The sequence below is a fragment of the Pelobates fuscus genome, chromosome 4 (assembly GCF_036172605.1).
Source record: "Pelobates fuscus isolate aPelFus1 chromosome 4, aPelFus1.pri, whole genome shotgun sequence".
NCBI lineage: Eukaryota > Metazoa > Chordata > Amphibia > Anura > Pelobatidae > Pelobates > Pelobates fuscus.
Window position 1 is genome coordinate 221346207 of NC_086320.1, and position 21883 is coordinate 221368089.

The 21883-nt window shown below is 37.0% G+C and overlaps 2 protein-coding genes across 4 annotated transcripts in view; one reads left to right on the plus strand and one right to left on the minus strand.

Annotated features, from left to right (window-relative positions):
- PDCD6 (programmed cell death 6) overlaps positions 1-7500 on the plus strand; it is a 59716-nt gene extending 52216 nt beyond the window's left edge. For 2 of the 3 annotated variants that reach the window (XM_063451898.1, XM_063451900.1), the window contains 3 exons: positions 3011-3169; positions 4151-4260; positions 5797-7500. In XM_063451898.1, the coding sequence (XP_063307968.1) occupies positions 3011-3169; positions 4151-4260; positions 5797-5895 (368 nt within the window). In that variant the 3' untranslated portion in view covers positions 5896-7500. The remainder of the gene's footprint in view (positions 1-3010; positions 3170-4150; positions 4261-5796) is intronic. The other variant, XM_063451899.1, reaches the window with a different exon arrangement.
- A 2129-nt stretch (positions 7501-9629) lies between these two features.
- Positions 9630-21883, minus strand: part of ANKS6 (ankyrin repeat and sterile alpha motif domain containing 6) — a 63385-nt gene continuing 51131 nt past the window's right edge. Inside the window, exons 14-16 of the mRNA XM_063451894.1 lie at positions 11858-11974; positions 10832-10928; positions 9630-9854 (exon numbers count right to left, since the gene is read on the minus strand). Of these exons, the coding sequence (XP_063307964.1) occupies positions 9805-9854; positions 10832-10928; positions 11858-11974 (264 nt within the window). The 3' untranslated portion in view covers positions 9630-9804. The remainder of the gene's footprint in view (positions 9855-10831; positions 10929-11857; positions 11975-21883) is intronic.

The window sequence follows — 21883 nt, forward strand, 5'->3', positions numbered from 1 at the left end:
TATTGTCGTACCCCAACCCCCACCCATGAGCAGCGGTTAGGGGCACCAATTAACAATGGGGGGGTGCATATTGTCCCCCTCCAGTATTTGTGATGGGTGTGGACTAAATGTAAAAAATACCCCGTCCCCCTTCATCCCCACCTCAAGTGACTAGGGGTCACCCCCCTCCGCAATAAAATGAAACCCTACCTACCCCCTCAGCCTACAAATAGTGAGGGAGGAACAAAAAACTAAATACCTGTAAATAAAAAAAAAATAGGTTGCCCCCTTTTGCTACTATTTGCTAAATAGTGTCGCCCCTCCTGTGCCATGCGAGTGGGGGCTATTATACTGAAGGGAAGTCTTAATAACAAAAGATGGAGGACCTATTGTCTCCCTCTCCCCCCAGCCCCCACTCATGAGCAGTGTGTGGGGGTCCTAAGTAACAAAAGGGGGGGGGGGAGGGGAGAGAGAACCTATTGTCTCCCCGGGCCCTCAGTGACAAAAGCGGGGTGGGGGACCTATTGTCAAACAGGAAGTGGGTCAAAGCTGATCAAGCGTAGGAAAAATACATAAGACAAAGTAGTCCCTTACTCATTAAGTGACCTCATGCTAATGATGCTAGTGAGCAGGACATTCCATTATGTTCTATAAGGAATATATTGACCATTAGACCATATTAATGATATATCACCATAACTTTATGGGGTTATCACTGTTCCACACTTACACTATGTCTGTACGTTATAGTGATATGCACAGCAGTTATCCTCTGGTACCTTGATAACTTGTCACATACACTGATCCATGGGAAGTAGGTAATCCTCTATGCCTGTTTAAACATTTATTTATTTTTTCTGGGCTGCTGTCTCTTAGTATTTATTAATGATAGTCTGACTCCTATGATGCATTTATTTTGAAATCTTACTACTGATACAGATCTCAATTAGAGCTGGTTGCTAGTGATATATATATATATATATATATATATATATATATATATATATATATATATATATATATATATATATATATAACTACCATCTAATCCATTCAATACAAGCTATACACTTTGAGTTCACAATAGACTTTATATCCCTATCTCATCCTTAATTAACAGCAGCAGATGTAACTGTGATCTGGTTGGCATTTGGCAAATAAAGCCTGTTTGACTGATATATTAGCTATTCTAGAGCTGCTTGTTACATGGTACCCATAACATTTAGCTCTGTTTGTTTTTTTGTTTCATGAACACTTTAACTTACTAGATATGTCTGTGTGGCCCTATTCATTACCAGTTTGGGGGATCTCTTATTTGGATACCCTTTTTAACTATTTTTATGTTTATTTAAATTGGGTACACTCTCAGGGTAGCACTGGTACTATCCCAGCTGACACTGTGTGCTGACTCGTAACATTTTACATGTTTTTATTATACTTTTCACATTAAGTGGATGTGTCCCTTTAAATAAAATTACAGTTATTCAATTAACAAAATGTTTACTGGTTTCCCAGCAAGCAGTCTAGAAAGGCACCTATGTGGTTAAAACTGTTTTTGAAGAAGAAACTACAGTCCAGTTTTTAAAGTTCTCCCTAACCTCCAGAAAACCAATATTTAGGTCACATTAGATATGTCTACTTCATCCTGGAATGTCTTCACACCTATCTGCTCTAGGTATGCTGTTTCCATAGCTGTCAATATTTGGGGAGAAGGATCCACACAAGCTTTGAAGTAGGGCGATCGTGTAAACCGCTTCCAAGACACTTGGCTATGTCCAGACCGGTGACACTTTGTTGAGCACCACTCATTCTTCACCAAGGCTAGATTCCATCACCCACTTTCCTATGATAATCACAAACATAAAAACAATCCTGACTGCTATTGTTACTGTCATTTTTTCACTTATAGATCAATGTTGGTCAGAGAATCTGTGTCCATCACTTCACATTTTCCAGGTTACATAATGTGTGTGACTATCCTTTCTCTTATGTGTCCTGTCATGTTTTGCCTCTGTTAGTATTGACTGGTCTTTTCTGTCATGTTTTGCCTCTGTTAGTATTGACTGGTCTTTTCTGTCATGTTTTGCCTCTGTTAGTATTGACTGGTCTTTTCTGTCATGTTTTGCCTCTGTTAGTATTGACAGGTCTTCTCTGTCACGTTTTGCCTGTCACTCTCTCAATTTCACATGAAACAAGAGAAAAGCACCTGCAAATTCTTTAAATAGTGGCCTTGCAAAAATATTTGAGAGCCACCAGCAGGACAACAACGGTATAGAGGTATATAACAAGGCAAATTAAATGAATACCATGGGGAGCTGCTTACAAGACTAATTGGGATACTCCCTAAAATGTGAATTTTCACATATAGAAAGTGATGTCAAGTGCACTTAAAAGTTTAGATCAACTTTAAGTTCAGAATTTTTTTAAAATTAAAGTAATCCCTCAAAAAATGTAATGTAATTTAAATTCACTTTGAATTTACTTTTAACTGACAATTCGCAGTTTAGCGAATAACCACGTGTGAAGTTTATTCACCAAGCTGAGAATTGATAAGGAATGGGGCCACTTTAGAAACTATTGTCAAACTGGAAAACAAAATCTTCTGTATTGTCTGCATTTACCTCCTGTAAGTATGTGCGTGTCCCTCAGGTGCTGGAATTAAACATTTGTGTCTTAAGATTTCAGATATGTGAAGAACATGGCTCCGTGCAAAAAAAGACATTATTACAACATAGGTTTCCCACATACCTTAAATGAAAGATAATTCTTTATTAATTCTAGTTTTAAAGCTATTGAAATAATACACCAATAATGAACACAATAGTGACAGTACTTCAACCATTGCAGCGTATTGGGTTTGTTTCTCATTGTTGTCACTCTTTTCAATTATTTCTTTAGTTAACAACTTTACCTTTTTTTTTTTTTATTATTAAAATTTATAATTTATTAAGCTATATATATATATATGTACGTATAATTTTTTATTTTTTTTTAATTTAAAATTTTTATTTAAAACTGTCCTGTGTTTCAGCCATGTTTGACCGAGAAAATAAGGGTGGTGTGAGCTTCAATGAGTTTTCTGGGGTTTGGAAGTACATAACAGACTGGCAGACCATCTTTCGAAACTACGACAGAGACAATTCAGGGATGATCGACAAAAACGAACTAAAGCAGGCGCTAACAGGTTTTGGTAATTTGTTTATCTTTCTGTATGTCTTTACTTCAGCAAGTAGGAGCAAACTAGATAATGTCCACCCACTAAAAATGACCCAAAAATGACTCCTTGATGTAAGTAAGGATTTATCCCTGCTCACACCAAATCTGCAGGAGGTGTTGTTACACCCCCTAAAGGCATTAAGGCTCATTATAGTTTGGATATAATGACATGTCCTACTGTCCTTAAGTGGTTAATGCTAATTCAGTAGTGTTTACAGTGTCCCAATAATATGCATACATTACATATCTCTCTGTTAGAACAAATTACTACGTTATAACTGTCCTCCTTCTTTTGATTAGGGGCTCACTTGGCCATCTTTGTAATATACAGTATTTTGTAAGGGAGACAGAGAGTTATAGTCCTACAGGTAGCTTGACATTTAACCCTTAAACCCTTTTTAGAATTGCTTATCCATACAATGCTGTGGTATTGCGCATAGATGATGGCCCTGAAGAGGAAAATCTTTGCACAGTGTTATAGGGCCTCTATCTAGCTTTTAACATGGCAATATCATGACCACCTGATAATGGCAGTTTAGGCAGAGACAGAAATAGTGTACTACCTCTACAAAACATGAAAACATATTTTGTTTGTTACTTTATAATCGTAACCTAGCAATGCATTCAACAATAGTGTTTGTAAGGTTGCTATGTGATTATGCAAACATAGAAAGACAACTCTACCTGAGTCAGGTATTAGTGTCAAAGATGGTTTGGCTGTACTCTGTTTAATAAAGTTTACAATGTAGTATTTCCTGATGTGTAAGCATGTTTCATGGCTCACACAATGGGAAAGGGTTAGACAGTCTCCAATATGGCTGGGAAACATTGTTGATATAGGAACCTACCAGCACAAACATTTTAGGATCCTACAGCTCTGAGCTTACTTAGTTATGTGCATAGCAGTTTCATGCCTACACTTCAACTGCATTTTTTTTAACATTTTTTATTTAAGGCTATCGTCTAACAGATCAGTTCTATGATGTTCTCATTCGCAAATTCGACAGACAAAGAAGGGGACAAGTTGCTTTTGATGACTTCATTCAGTGCTGTATTGTTTTACAGGTAACTAGAACAGGGCACTTTACTGAAGGCTATTAAAGAAGTGATAATGGGTATTATTATAATTGCTAAATAATGAAGATGGTCATATCTGTGGCCATAAAGGGTCACTCTAAACAGTGCAGAGCTCCCCTGTCACTATGTCTCCGCACACACACCTGCTTATATTAATCTGAAAGGAAAAAAAAATGCAGCCACTATAAACTTCCTCTTCTCCCACTATTGTCAAAGGAAGAAGTTTAACATCCTCCTTTGCCGTCCTGATCTGTCAAAGATATGCATGAGGCAGGTGCATGACATAATATATGCTCTATAAAGTGGGGTCACTTGCAATCCTAGAGTATGCCTTCTATTATGGTATAGAGCTTATAGAGATGTTGGATATATACGGTACATTTGTTGAACCAAAAAAATAATTTCATACCCTAGGTAAATTAATATAAAATACACAATATATGATTTTTTTGTTTATTTTTTTTAGTACAACAAAAGTTACCATCTTTATTTTTGGTCTGTACTAGTCATAGAAACTATTCACAAATAAATGGTTTGGTGAAATAAATACTATTTAAAAAAATAAAAATAAAGGAGATGGTGATGGACTCCCAATCACCATGTTTGTTGTACTGCATCAAGTAATTCTCAGAATATTTCTTTAATTGAGCTTCTTTCAACTAATTATAATTTATATATAAAACAGACTAAAGTCATTGGAAGCCAACCACTAGTGAATCCCCCACTCCTCCTTTATTTAGTCTCCTCCCCTATCTCTTGTTCTTTTCCTGTATTCTAACCCTGCGCGCCCCCCCCCCCTTTTTTTAAATTAGTCTTGGTGAGCACTATTCAATTTCTTCCAACCCTGATTTTTCTATTTGTATGGCACTGCTGTTACTTGTTTCCCCTCAGTATAATATTTTAATTAACCCAATACCTCAGTATCTTTTTTTTTTTTTTTTTAACAGCTTGTTGATCCAATGAGGATTCTGACTGAGAAACAAGGTTACTTTCCCATTTAGTGGGAACTGTAAATGTTGTTGCCCTATTCTGGATCAAAAGTAGAATCTGAGATGAAATGCTGAACTTCATGTTCATGAGTTCAGCCTATATTACTCTGCAACTAAGTATTGCACAAAGCAGCAAATGGGAATCTTCTCTTGGGTACCTTGTTATTTAACATAGCATATTCCATTGTGTGTAAGAGCACTCAAAGCAACATATTAAACCCTATGAAAGAACACTAGCATGTTCCTTTTAGTTTAAGCATGTGTGGGATATGCATAGGGCTTATAAGATAAGACCAGAGACTAATGAAAGTATTTAGAAAATCGGGCAGACTAGATGGGCCGAAAGGTTATCTGCCTTCACATTCTATGTTTCTTTTCTCTCGAGTTGCGTAATATAACGGTTACCATTATTATATTACCAGTTATTTAAACATTCACAATGTCCTTTTCTGTTACTATAAATTATGCCCCAAATATGCCATTTATACCTTGCAGTTGCTTTGTGTTTACAGTACTCTTTGTGCTTCTATTTCAGAGACTGACTGATGTCTTCCGGAGATATGACACAGACCAGGATGGCTGGATCCAAGTATCTTATGAACAATATCTTTCTATGGTCTTCAGCATTGTATGATGCCATACCAGTAGAGACTAGAATTGCCAAAATCCCATATTTTCTTACTATACTTGAGTATTGTACTGTAATGTACAAACCGCTTCATTTTTTTTAATAGTTCATCGTAAGCAAAATTGTTATTGTATATGAGGAAAACCTTATTTTTACCTTGTATTAACATGAAATATAACTTAGCCATATTTTTATTTACATCGTTACTATGCCATTATTATGTGCCAGGGGAAAAAAAAGTATAGTTTTGTAGGGATTTTCCATGGCCTAACCTCTTTTTTTTTTTTTTTTTCCTTTTCTTTCTTTCCTTCATTTTAAATATACAGTGCCACTTAATTTTCTTTCTTTGGCCAAAATAAAATTCATAGGATATTTTACATGCTTCAATGCATGATGCTGCACGTTTATGTACAATATTAATATTATGGCTAATCATAACAAGCTCACTCACATTGAATTCCGTAGAAATATATGTAGAATTGTTGTCTTTTAAACAAGTGCCAGAGTGTCTTTAAATAACATGCAATTCATGCTATCCCGCCCCTTTAACTGAGATATCTCATTGCTGGTTCTTAGTAGAAGTTCACAGTTTCAGGCTCTAACAACTGGGTACACTAGAAATGTTGTTGCACAATTGGGAAAACTTCTAGCATGTTATATATTGACACAACGCTGTATGAGCACAACTGCTTGTTTTCCAGTACAGTCCTTGTTTATACGTATGATGCCAAATTCATTGAGGCTGAGCACATCTGTCTGATAAACATCCAATATGTAATGATAAAGTTTCCATTAACATATGCTATTTTGTTCACCATATTTCAGGTACTGATGAGCATCTAGATGTTAAGTCAGCAGAGAAGATTTAAATAAAATAAAATAAAAATACACTCCAAAAAGGTAGAAGCCATCAGTTATAACTTTATTAAGTCATTGCCATTCTAAGGGTTCTGTTACAGAGTATGTGCAGCCAGTGGTTAGATTTACCATAGGACTGATTGAGATATATATATAAATATATATATATAGGCTCTAGATGGGAAAGGGGTTTCCTTAGTAGCCTGTCTTACTATTCAGTAAACCTGTTCTTATACAAGTTCATGTTTTCATAAGGCATGCATGTCATATGACTGCCCTGAACTCTGTTTGCATCCAATATATTTTATAATGGGGACTACTTTTTCTGATGGAGGTTGTTTATTACTACAGCACAACTTTTGAATCTGAGTCTTAAATGCTTTTCCACCTTGTCGACGGACCTTTATTTCTCTGGAAGCAGCATGCAGTGCTGGCTTATTAAAAAGTCATGATAGCAAACTGTCATAATTCCATGTAAAATATAGTTGCATTTCAGGGAATACGAGCATGGAAGCATGTTTTATGTCTCTAAAATTCTCTCCGAGATCAAACTGTGATTTGAATAAACCAAATACATTTTATGCAAATGTTAATAAAAAAAATAGTTATTAAATGTGTACTGCTTATCTAATGTAACATTACACCAACAATGTTGCACAATATGTAAGATGTTTTGAAAAGTACTTTGACATTATCTGTACAGGTTCCATTTTATTAAATCCTATCACAATAAAACCCATTATTGCACATTTACCACAAGGGCCTCTTACCATTTGAAATATGTGTTGTTTTAACATGTTCTTATTTAGACCTAATCCACACACTGATTTAAAGCACCCATATATATACCTTTCTTTTGATGACTGCAACCTTGCATGTATTATGAAGTTGGAGAAAAAGCAAAACATTCCTTGGAGACATTTTGTATACAATTCGTGACTGTGTAGTTTTGTGTTTTTTTTGTTTTGTGTTATTTTTTACCTAAACTTAAATTCCTTGAATTTATGAAGTAAGCATCTTACATTTAGTCCAGAGCAATTTCCTGTTTATTTACATTTTTTTGTTACAAAGATCTGGGATAGCTAAAACAATTCCTTATTTACAATTGCTGGTTTTTGCAACGTAAAGGTTACCTGTCATTACAAATGAAACTTAATCTTACATTATAGAGAACTGAATTGCATCAATACAGTATGCTAGCACATTTCTCTAAAATCAGAGGTAAAATAAACATTTATTCCCACCTCCTCCATCACAGATAGGAACTGACAGAGATCACATGGACACATGCGCTGGATATTTTATTAGGGAAACCTCTTGGTGTCTCTCCTGCTTGAATCCAGAGAAAGTAATGTCTGCAAGAGAAGTATGGAGAAGGGGCAGACTCTGTGTGTAAGCAGCACAGAGGGAGAAGAGAAACATGTAGATTCATTTATAACACCAGCTTTGGAAATGAAATCTTGCAATAGTGTGAGACCATACTTACTTTAATTATTATTTAATTAAGGTCAACACCAAGCGTTCGGACTTTTAACCTGTTATGGGAAATGTTACTCACTGAAAAAATGATTGATGCATTCAACAGGAGATGAGGGGAATCATTGCAATATGACTGCTATCAACTTATCTGACAGTGTCACTTAAACTAAAACTAACTGAGTGGAACTATGGCTATTCTCTAAATACCTATTAGACACTAAATTGAATGATGTGTTCTTACTCAGGACTTCTTTTTGCAGTTTTAGGGACTTTGAATATTCCTTTTTAATAAATAATGGTTCAGTTGTGTAAATGTGCTAAACTGATTTAAGTCAGGCTTTGGTGGGTAGACCCACAAGTCAGTCCAGGTTTGTTTTGCAAGAATTCTTAAAGCTGTGAAAATCCCTATCACCCCTGGCTCTGCAAGGCTCCACTTGAGGGAAATATCCCACACTCTATAGATTCCAAATGTTGTCACTTTCAGGTTTCGTCCGTCCCGATCACGTCCGGGTCCGCCTCTCCAGTGACCTCTGTGTGACGCGTTTCGGCCGCCTACCTGGGCTTCTTCTGACCGGAAGTGACTTATCAAGTGGCTACAGCCGTTTTCATTTAATGTACGCATGCTTTTTTGGCATAACTCACCACTTGCAAAGTAAGTTTTTAATCCTTTATTAAAAAAAATAAATTATATAACATAGAACCATCTGACTTCAGAGAACATACCATTCAGATTCTATCTAAACAATGTGGGATATTTCCCTCTCAAGTGGAGCCTTGCAAACCCAGAGCCAGGGGTGATGGGGCTCTGGCAAATGTGAGTTTTTCCCCACATTCTCCACATTTATATTTTACTATTCAGATAGTCTGCACTATATTTGTCTTTATTTATTTGTTGTCATCAGTTTTAACACACTTTTTTGGTAAACATTCTTGATATCTGTGTATACGTTTTGTGTCACTGTGGTTTATTGCCTTCACAGCGCTTACACACTGCTGTTTTTTTTTCTGTGAAAATGCAATCTGCAGCACATGTATCATATCATCACACATACATGAATATACTTGTTGCTCGTTCCATAACCAGCTATTTAACGTGAGTCCAGTTTTATTTAGATCTCCTTCCCAGTATTTCAATAGTCCATATTTACTACTGGTAAAACTCATTAAATCTGTGCGCAACAAACAATAAAAACATTGTCAAACAAACAAAATATTTAATTTATTTCAAGATTTCTTAAAGTGCCTGAAGTTGAACATTTTAAATGGATATTTCACATTAAACTATTTTCCATTGCATTATCATGCCATCTTCCTTTGCTTAAGTGATGATTGTGGATCCAAACCACTTATATTTCTTTTAGATAGTTTGACTTTTTTATTTTTTAAATTAACTCAATTCTTCTTGCCTCCCTGCTCCAAACGTGCCGTCTTTGCCATATGATGACCCGAGTTCACGTGTGATTAGTACATGCTTCAATGTCTGATTGCCCATTTGGACAAAGACTCTGGCGTCAAATCCCAGCTAAGTTACTGGCTTCCAATCCTTCTGGAATTATGCTTCCGTTTGTTCTCGTGGTGCTACCTTTTGTTTGAAACCGGAGCTTTTGGTTTTGTACGTACAGAAGGAGCTGTAGAAAAGGAGGAAAAAATTGTCAGCATGAAGGAAATTAAATGTTTTAAAAGAGCGGTTTTCTAATCTATTATGCCAATTTAAATTCCACAGTTATAAATCTTTTTGATGGCATCACCCAAAGTAAAGTGATTTTCGAATTCCATGGCAAATAGTTGAAACGAAAATAGAGTTGGATGATTTTTTAGTTTTGCGTATTGTGGCCTAAAATCTGAAATTCACAACTTCCAATTTTGGATTATCTACATTGCCTAAGTGCACTATAGGTACAAAGAGTACTACCACTCTACACCAATAGGAAGTCTGGAGATTTAAATTATGGATATCCATGAGCTGCAGCATTATAGCTTGGCATGGTGACTGGTGGTTTTCAGCTTTCACTTTTTATTAAAAATCATTTATGCAAGCAGTTTTTAAAAAAATAAATAAAAATTATCTGCCATATTTCCAGTTTGTGGAGACTTACCACTATATATTCGAATTGAAAGTGTGCATGGTGGGACAGTGCCGTCCATTAATTGGCACCACTCTTCTTACCTAGAGCTCGGCGTATTTTATACTCCGATACAGGTGAGCAGAATTCTGTGTGTGTGGATTGTCTATTTGTCACTCACTAGTATGTCAGTTTATCGTTTTTTGAGGTGCACTGTTATCAAAAGTACATGGTTAAGTGGAAACGCTGGCTTTTGTTTTGGTGAGGGTTGTGTGTGGAGCAGCATAGCATACTGTAACATGTCACAGCTGACAAGTCCACCTTGTATATGGAGCTGGACTTTTTTTCTTAGTAGGAGAAACCTTTATTGTAAGACTTTGAATGTTTTACCGTACACTGAATTTTTTTTAATGTTCACCAAGTATGGCTATTTTGGCATAAAATGTGCCATTCCCTGGTTAGTTTCGGCTTTATCCTGAAAGTCCACAGTACTAATTACCTCCACAATCCAAAATAGCACTATTATTCATGCAGATACTTACATTGCTGGGCACCAGCAGGCTGGGTGTTGCTAGCACTGCTTTCGAAGGAGGAATGAAAGTTGTGTATGGTTTCCTGTAGAATCTGTCTCTCGCGCCCCTATAAATAAATAAATAAATACCTTCAAACTGCAAGAATCAAGAAACATCCTCTATTTGACCAAGAATTCTCTTCTGATTATTAAAGGAACACTCCAGGCACCCAGACCACTTCTGCCCATTGGAGTGGTCTGGGTGCCAACCCCCACTACCCTTAACCCTGCAACTGTAATTATTGCAGTTTTTATAAACTGAAATAATTACCTTGCAGGGTTAATTCCTTATAAGACAGCCACTAGAGGGGCTTCATGTTCTTGGAACACGTAGAGTGTTTTAAACAACGCTGGACGTCCTCACGCTATGCATGAGGACGTCCAGTGTCGCCGGAATCCCCATAGGAAAGCATTATTCAATGTCTAATGCGCAACGCCATTGCCGCAATGGCGCATTAGGTTCCTCCCCCGGCTTTCGGAGGTGGAGCGTAAGCAGAGCCTTACCCAGCCCGAAGGACATTGGCGCTGGATTCTGGTAAGTCACTGAAGGGGTTTTAACTGGCACTAACTGGGGTCTAACAGATGTGTTTTCCTGGCACTGGAGAGTCCCTTTAATTACACTTCAGGTTTAACATCAGAATCCCTGAATTTATTTTTGGAGTTTGTATGGAATTGACCTTTTTCTAGATAACCGGGTTATTTAGTAAAGTCAGAGTTCAAATTGAATTTCAAAGTCAGCTCTGCTTCAGTTTGGCTACTTTGGCTCTAAATCTGAAATTCACTAAAAGTAAAGGATTAATTTGTCCACCAAACATACATTTCGAGGCACATTCAGAGATTGTTGCTGCTTGCGAATGATTGACTACCAGACCATAGAGGCTTTGCCCTCATTTCACACCAAGGAAAGCAGTGTGAATGAGCTATTTTGTACGTGTTATAAGTGAAGTGGCAGTATATTGAACGGTTTCTATTAGGAACTGTAATATTCAGCAGATACCTTTCCAGCATTGAGTTCAGAAATAGCTGCCAAAATCTGCTGTCTGGATCCATCAGTCTTTATCCCCAACTCCTTTAAGTCACCGTCAGTAAGTGTGAGGAAGGCTTCCATGTCAACCTGTGAAAAGAGATTGTTAAAAGTAATAATGTTCAACAATCATTTATTTTCCTAGTAAGCAAAGGAACTGATTCACATTAAAGATCACAGCAACACTAGCACTTATGTGAAGCAAAATCTGATCTACACATTGTGATAGCCAAACTGATACAGCAATGTCGACAGCTAATGTGCACTTTCTTCTGTTAAAGTTGAAAAAGATTCAGTGTGACTGCATTAATGGTAGAAAACGCAGACATTTGACTAGTTATCTTCAAACAGACCGCCAAGGCATGACATTTTTATTTAAATATTCCCTCTATTTTCACGGCCTGGGAATCTGTTATCAGCAGGAATTCACTGGTAGATGCTGCTAGCCTGTCCACCACCCTTAATCTTTTGGCAACATCAGTTCTATAATATATGTGCCTGTCATTGGAATACATAAGGCACTGTATGCATTTGCACAGGTTCTGGAACTCGTCACGTGCTCCCAATTCAACGCTATGACTGCTGGTGTAATTTTATTAAACACTGACCTTGATGCAAAATGCTACTTTTAGACATTACCTGCTAGGGATGGGTCAGAATTTGTGCAAATTTGATAGGTGAGGTTAATGAATGTTATCATCTGTGAAATCTAATGTTAAAAAATAAATGGCAGGTGACTTAATATTATTGCACAGATATATGTAAAGCTACACCGCTGTATAAGTAGATTCGGGGGGGGGGGGGGGGGGGAGAGAGAGAAACATAAGGAGTAATTAAAAGGCAAAATGTTTATAGAAATTACTTTTGTCCACTTGTTTGAATAGCCTAGAGATGGGGCCTGCTAGCTCAGAAAATGTTAGGGCATGAAAGGGGCACTCCAGACCTATGATACATAATGCATCAGAGCAAAATGAAAATGTAAAAATATAATCCTTCCACAGAGGAATAGGGTTTCAATTTGAAAAACACTGCCCCTCCTAGCTGAAGACATGCTAGGAATGAAGCAAGTACTGGCATGTATCCCAGAAACCTCAGCATAGCATATTTCCCTCTCACAAAGTGTATACAGTATTCAGTGTGCACTGAGTCACCAGCATCTATTTATTTATTTTAAATAATCATCCAGGGAGAGGCAAGTCAACCCTCATCCGTAGCAGTGTGTGGTTTGTGGACCTATACCCAAATATCTTGAATGTATGGTCCCCTGATTTTTAAAATTTGTAGCCACATCTAAGCCTTCTAACAGAACATTTTCTATTAGACTTCATTTAGTATAAAAGTTGAATGAATCCTTACCAAGCCTTCTTCAAAGAGGATAGAAGATGTAGAGAAACAGGAGGATGCCAGCAGATAAAGAAAAGAGACAGCATCAAGAAATACATTTAAAAATAAAACTATTGCTATATATTCTTATATGGACCCATCACGGATGCTTTTTCGTTTTTTTTTATTATTTATATATTTTTTGCAATAATGCACAGGGGTCCTATGCAAAATAACAAAATTATTAGTTAATGGCATGGTAATTGAAGTAGTTCAAATTAGACAGTGAGAATGTTTGTAGGTTTTCAGTATTTAGGTCAGTGGCTACGTAAAAGTGGTTAAATGTGTTTGTGCATTTGTGATCAATGCATTGTTAAACTACCCGTGGAAAAATAGGACTTCATAAAGCTTAGAATTTGCAAAAGGCACATGCAAAATTTTGCCATATCGAAAATCAGAAAACCAGGGAGAATTCTTTACTCAGGCAAAAACTAATATAGAGATTGTTCTATATGGATACCAGCATACACAAACACATTGGTGCGTGCACAAGCGACAAGAGTACATGTGTGTGGAAAACATCACCATAAACTCTGCCTGACACTGGTGGCAAAACAACTCATACTCTCCATGTGATATATTCACTTTTGTGCAGGCATTTCAATTGATTCCAAATAAAATAAAAAAGAGACATTGGCCTAGTGAAGTGAACTGTGTGACAACTGCTGAGTAAGAGTGATTACCACATACTTCGGTAGAGTTGGTAATAACATGGTCGCTCTGAAAGTGTCAACATTACACAACTGTCCTCCATATTCGTGGGGGAGGAGCGATGACGTAGCACGTACACATGCACGCCTCTCATAGAAGTGGGGAGCTCATGGTAGACGCATAGAAGACGGAGAAGCATGGCGGCATGGTGGCGGCAGCATTTCTAAGACCCACGGGTGAATAAACAAATTGGACCAGTTGCGGAACAAAAGACAGCAGTGCTCTTGCTGGAATCCATGCCCCTCTACAAGAGAGTCTGACAAGGAGATTGCAGAGCATTGTGCAGGTGCTAATAGATTGGAAGCCCTCAGAGAAGTAGATATCCTTAACTCAAATGATTTAAAGAGATGAGTAACATATCTGTTGATTGCACTCTGTCACATTCTTTTTCTTCTGCAATTTACAGCCTGTATCATCTGACTGATTACAGAAGAGAAGTTTTATATATTACTTCTTTGGAGCATTTATCTTTTTCATCTAAAGGGAAGGGCCTAATTAAAGGAGCACTATAGTCAACATATAAAAGCAAGAAAGACAGGTCCCCTAGCCTTCTTTCTTGCTTTTATATTAGTTTGCCATTAAAAATAAATAAATTTGAGCCCTTTTTATCATATAAACTTACATCCATTCCAGCGCCGAGCTCCTTGGCATGCCACGTCCCCTTTTCCATCAAAATGACAAAATAGCAGGGCTCAATCAGACGCTTCTCTTTGAGAAGTGTCATTGCTCTGTGGTGCGCATGCGCGGCTTTGCGCTGCACCAATCAGGTTCTTCATAGAGCGGCATTGATTGCCGATCTATGAATGAACTGAGGACTCTACCGCGGTATGCGCATTCGCGAGCTGAGCTGACTGACAGCTCACCTCGCTGTCTACACCAGCCCCCCTCCTAAGCCAATACTTACTGTTTGAAGTCAGTAGATCCTCCTTCTTGGTCTCCTGCCTTTAGCCTGTCAGCCCGAGCCCACGCTGTGTGCAGGAGACCGTTATCTCACACACTGTCAGCTCTGATTGCTGACAGGCACAGGAGGCGCGTTCACAGTGCCTCCTGTCTCCAGATGTCACGTTTGATGCATTCATCCAAACGTGAAGACGTCAAACGTGACGAATGCGAGTTAGGCAGCCCAGAACTTGGAAGCCCCTTGGTGGCAGTCTGAGTGACTTCCACTGCAGGTGTTCCTAGCTTCCAAGATAAACACTATTTTCTCTGAAAATACAGTATTTACATGAGAAAGGCTGCAGGGAGCTATTGTTCTCACCTGAACAACCTCATTAAGCTAAAATTGTTCAGGTGACTATAGTGTCCCTTTAGATGTATGAGCAGTTTGTGTGTAGCTCTGTGCTTAGAGGTGAACTTGCGCTTAAAGAGTTAAGGTGACAAAGCAAGTGAAATAACACCTTGTTACAAAGGAGACAAATATATTGGCTTACAACTTTGAATAATGGCCTTAAAAAATAATTCTGAAAGTCAGGCCCCTAAAACAGATTAAAAAAAAGAGATCAACGATATCAGATCTGAAAAAAGGTTGTCAAATTTTTTTACTCCACAATCTCCAAGCGTGGGGGAAATAAGTGACGGTGCCTCATTTATTCAAGCTGAAGATAGAGAAAGCAATACTCTTTCTGTTAATGAGATACAGGCAATGTTCTCTGAAATCTAGGGAAAAAGCCAACAGCTATTACTTGAAAAAATTATCCTTAGAGCGTCAAAATTATGTTAAAGAGATAATTAAAAAAAAAAAAAAAAAAAAAAAAAAAGATATTGCTGCACTAAACCAAAAAAATTATTATTATCCCTTTGGAATTATATGCATTTCTGCACAAATTGGTCATAAAATGTGATCTGATCATCATCTAAGTCACAACAATAGACAATCACAGTCTGCTTAAACTAATAACACACAAAGAATTAAATGTTGCAATGTTTTTATTGAACACACCATGTAAACATTCACAGTGCTGGTGGAAAAAGTATGTGCACCCTTGCATTTAATAACTGGTTGAACGTCCTTTGGCAGCAATAACTTCAACCAAACGTTTCCTGTAGTTGCAGATCAGACGTGCACAATGGTCAGGAGTAATTCTTGACCATTCCTCTTTACAGAACTGTTTCAGTTCAGCAATATTCTTGGGATGTCTGGTGTGAATCGCTTTCTTGATGTCATGCCACAGCATCTCAATCGGGTTGAGGTCAGGACTCTGACTGGGCCACTTCAGAAGGCGTATTTTCTTCTGTTGTTAAGTCATTCTGTTGTTGATTTACTTCTATGCTTTGGGTCATTGTCCTGTTGCAACACCCATCTTCTGTTGAGCTTCAGCTGGTAGACAGATGGCCCTAAGTTCTCCTGCAAAATGTCTTGATAAACTTGGAAATGCATTTTTCCTTTCGATGATAGTAATTCGTCCAGGCCCTGACGCAGCAAAACAGCCTTAAACCATGATGCCCCCACCACCATACTTCACAGTTGGGATGAGGTTTTGATGTTGGTGTGCTGTGCCTCTTTTTCACCACACAGTGTTGTGTGTTTCTTCCAAACAACTCAACTTTGGTTTCATCTGTCCACAGAATATTTTGCCAGTACTCCTGTGGAACATCCAGGTGCTCTTGTGCAAACTGTAAACGTGCAGCAATGTTTTGTTTGGACAGCAGTGGCTTCTTCTGTGGTATCCTCCCATGAAATCTATACTTGTTTAGTGTTTTACGTATTGTAGATTCGCTAACAGGGATGTAAGCATTTGCCAGTGACTTTTGTAAGTCTTTAGCTGACACTCTAGGATTCTTCTTCACCTCATTGAGCAGTCTGCGCTGTGCTCTTGCAGTCATCATTACAGGACGGCCACTCATAGGGAGAGTAGCAGCAGTGCTGAACTTTCTCCATTTATAGACAATTTGTCTTACTGTGGACTGATGAACAGCAAGGCTTTTGGAGATCCTTTTATAACCCTTTCCAGCTTTATGCAAGTCAACAATTCTTAATCGTAGGTCTTCTGAGAGCTCTTTTGTGCGAGGCATCATTCACATCAGGCAATGCTTCTTGTGAAAAACAAACCCAGAACTGGTGTGTGTTTTTTATTGGGCAGGGCAGCTGTAACCAACACCTCCAATCTCATCTCATTGATTGGACTCCAGTTGGCTGACATCTCACTCCAATTAGCTCTTGGAGAGGTCATTAGTCTAGGGGTTCACATAATTATTCCACCTGCACTGTGACTGTTTACATGGTGTGTGCAATATAAACATGGCAACATTTCATTCTTAGTGTGTTATTCGTTTAAGCAGACTGTGATTGTCTATTGTTGTGACTTAGATGATGATCAGATCACATTTTATGACCAATTTGTGCAGAAATCCATATCATTCCAAAGGGTTCACATACTTTTTCTTGCAACTGTATGGTGATCTGGAACAAAAAATATGTGATTTAGAAGACTGCAGTTGGCGGAATAATATCCGTATTCGAGGGATCAACGAACAAGTCACAGGAGAAAAATTACAGGAATATCGGTTTAATTTTTTCCGGGACATTGGCATGGCTTTTGAGCCAAACAAGAAAATAATGGATAGATTCCATCGCCTGCCCAGACCAAAGGGGATACCAATAACGGCCTATAGAGACGTTATCATATGCTTCCATTATTATTGGTTCAAAGAACAGATTATGCTCAAACACAGATCCAAAATGGAGACTTATTATACTTATCAAGACCTGAATATATTCCAAGATTTGTCTTGGCATACAAGAAAAGGAAGAAGATATTTTGGGACAGTAAGAAATCTTCTGAGAAATAATCAGATAAAGTATAAATGGGGATACCCGACTAAATTAATAGTAATGCAGGGTAATGACCTAGAATTTTTTTCTGACCCGCAAATGAAATCTCTGCAATAACTGTATACATTGGTAAGTAAGAAAATGGCTTCTATGTGTTTTGGAAAATATAGTAGTTAAAAATCTTTTTTTTTTTTAAAAAATAATTACTCGAATCTAACCTAATAGAAAGTACGCCTCTAAAACATTTATTAATCACCCCTTAAAGACGTAATATTTACACTGGTATAGTTTTAGGTTAATAGATAATAGAGGGAATACAAGTCGATAATAGGAATATATAGGATGTTGACGCATAATTATAAAACATGAATAACGAAAATTGTGAGAATTATTAATTCTCCGAACAACATATTCCGCTGTAAGCACAGGAAAAACACGGAGGAAGGGGCACTAAGGAGATAGAATTAACATGGGGAAGCTAGGGAGATAGAATGATGGTAAGACATAAGATCACCTGAAATAATGCGGAGAATAGAATTGCTTCACAGAAATTGGTTGGTGTACAGTTTCGCTAATAAACATATAGAATAGGCGTGACATTATGGTAAGGTTATGGTGATAGGGAAAGAAGATGGTAAGGGGATCTTGTAGAGGGAAGAATAGAATATTAGATTATTGGCCCAATATTATATGTGACAGAATTATATACATTCATAACTTAATATTTAAAGAGCAGTATAATATAAGTGTGCATATAAGTTAGCATATCCAGGGAGAAGAGATTAGGATATCATTACTTTTTTTTTTTTCTATACAATAGGATTCATGAGTTACCGCCTTTATTGAGCTGAACCTTTATAGCACCTCCTAGTATACTACGTACATACTACGAGTCACTACGGGTTGTAGGCTCTGTTGTTTTTTGTGTATAGAGAGTATCCATGTATGGGAACATGGATAGTGGGGTTTGGGTAAGGTTTTTTTGTTGATCCTATGCGGTTTTATATTGTATGTAATGTATTGTTTATGCCAGTCATCGGGATTAAGCCAGATTTGTACTTACTGAAAGATGGTTGAAATGCTTACTATTAACACTCAAGGTTTCAATAGCACTTTTAAAAGAACAGCTCTTATGGAATTCATTAAAGAAGAGCGAATACAGAGACTCATTGGGTGAAGTCGGATATACATTTTTATTTAGGCAAGCAAAAGGTAGTGATTAGGGCGTCGATGAGGGGGGGATAAAAAGGGGTGTCGCCATATGGATAGCGAAAGGCATTTCTTATGACAATATATACCAGGAATGTGATCCTCGGGCTAGATTTATCATATTAATATGCAAAGTTGATAATGTACTTTATACTCTGGTTAATATATATACACCCAATATTGGGCAAGTGACCTTTGTGAGGGATATTATTAAGAAAATAGAACAGATAGCTAAGGGCAGATTGAGAATTGTCGGAGATTATAATTGCGTAATGGACACTGAATGGGACAAGAGGATTCCAACAGGAGAACAGATAGATGGTGTGCTGCTCCGAAGGGCTAAGGCTTTCTCCACTCTCTTGAAAAAGGCAACTTTATAACATGTTTGGAGACATCTCCATCCAAGAGTATGACTTTACTAATTTTTCATATAGACACTGTTCCTATTCAAGAATTGATATGCTAGTTGGTAATATTAAACTAGTTAAATGTATGATAATTTTATTTTATAAAGACTATTCATTGGTCAAACCATAATGCAGTCATATGGGAAATAGATGATGCCCAGAAAAAAGATACAAGACAGTGGAGATTGAACGAGGCCCTTTTGAACAATGATGAGAATAGAGAATTCATTGATCAGATGACAGATTTTTATTTTTCAGAAAATAAGTTCGCAAACCCGGGCATAAGATGGTTAGCATACAGAGCTGTAATAAGGGGCAACTTCATCAAACTGGGAATATATTAAAATAAAATGAGAGGTAGTACCTTGGCTGATTTACATCTTACTTTATATAATTTGGAACAAAATAATAAGAATAGACCTACGAAGGAAGGTGCGGAAAACATAAGGCGTGTCCGAGATCGGATAAATGAATTAAATATGACCAGAATTTCTAATAATCCGGTAAAAAAATTAAACAATATTGGTAGATCAAAAATAACAGAATAGGTAAAATGCTTATTAAAAATTAAAAAAGCAATCTGCGGAGAATTGGATAGATAAAATAATCCAGAATGATAAGATCTATAGATCTCCTAAAGAGATAGGTCATCGTTTTAATAGGTACTATAAAGCATTATACAATTGCTCTAAGATGCCTAATTCCTGCAGCTTTGTTCAATTCTTGAATGGTATTCAAACACCTAAAATTAGTCTAGAACAGAAAGCATCACTAGACAAAACCATCCACCTGAACGAGGTCATTAAGGCTATTGGTACACTAAAATAAAAAAAAATAAAAAAGCCCCTGGTCCAGGTGGTTTCAGTGCCCACAAAATTCTTAATGCAAAAATAGCTTCCAAAACTGTCACAAGCATTTAATGATTTTATCAATCAGTCCAAATTACTGGCAGAATTTTTGGCAGCGAATAACCTTCCTATACTCAAGCAGGATAAAGATCTAACGTCTCTAAAAAAAACAAAAAACCTACAGACCGATATCCCTCATCAATACCCATGCTAAAAATTTTACATCCATCATGGCGGATAGACTTAAGCTGGATATTGCTCAGGTAATCGCTAAAGATCAAATAGGATTTGTCCCCGGTCGAAGTTCTATAAATAACATCCAAAGGATAATTGATATTCTCAATATAGCCAAGAAAGAACATAAAGAACTAGTTATCACTGCGTTCGACACAGGAAGAAAAAAAAAAAAAAGCTTTCGACCGGGTGGACTGGGGTTTTATGATTTTGTGTTTGCAAAGGTTTGGTTTTGGAGACCTATTTTGTAGGACAATAAAGGCTTTGTATAGTGCACCAATTGCAAGAACTATCGGGCAAAACATATGTGCTAACTGGTTTAATCAGGGGAAAGGCACTAGACAGGGCTGAAAGAAAAAACGATTATAAATAGGATGGCGCAAATGAGAGAAGGATCTTAGTACATGCAGGAACCAACAAAAACAAATCCTGGTAAAACAATTTAAACATAAAATAACTTACAGTAGTGATGGTGCGCAACAACAAAAATCGTATTCACTATGGACCTCTTATAGAGAGTGAAAGTAACCATGTGTACATGAAATGAGGTGTTTACAGAGTGGAAATATTATAAATAATTGAAAAACAAACAGTGGTTGTGGTGAAACAAAACACAATCTGTAGGTATACTTGCAAACATGGAAATCACTGACACCTATTAAGGAGACAAAAACTGAAAGAGAGCTCCTAGTGCAGCATAGTAATTCACTTATAAATATATAGAATAAAGCAAAGAGAGGTGCCCTTTAGGTGTTTCACTCACAAGATTGGAGTGGTAAAAGTGGTATTGCTGTGACAAGTAATTTGCTCTTTAATCTTGAATTCTCTTTGCGTTCTCTCAGAGAGAAGAGAAGAGGTCAGAGAGAACGCAAAGAGAATTCAAGATTAAAGAGCACATTACTTGTCACAGCAATAATGTGATCTATTTGTTGAAATGTCCATGTAGACTGGAGTATGTCGGAAGGATGACCCGTCCACTCCACATAAATATAAGAGAACATATTTATAATATTAGAAAAGGATTAAAAAGTCATAGTGTCTCAGAACATTTTAAGAAAGTGCATGGACAGGATCCACGTTTACTAGAGTTCATAGGCATTAAGAAGGTACAGCGGGACTGGAGGGGAGGTGATTTTATTCGTAAGATCGGACAGGAGGAGATGAGATGGATCTTTCAAATGGAAACACTAACTCCGTCCAGTCTTAACAAAGATTTTGAACTTTGTAATTTTCTGTAGTATTTTTAAAAGAATTGTTTTTATATTTTTGATCTTAAATTGTGCTTATTTTTTATTTTATTTTTTTCCCCTCTTTCCATGATATATAAGGATTTGTTTTTTATTCATTTTTTTTGTAGTATATTATTTTACTGATTGTTAAATCGTGAACATATTTATTTATATTCACAATGCTAATTAAGCAAAAATAGTTTTTT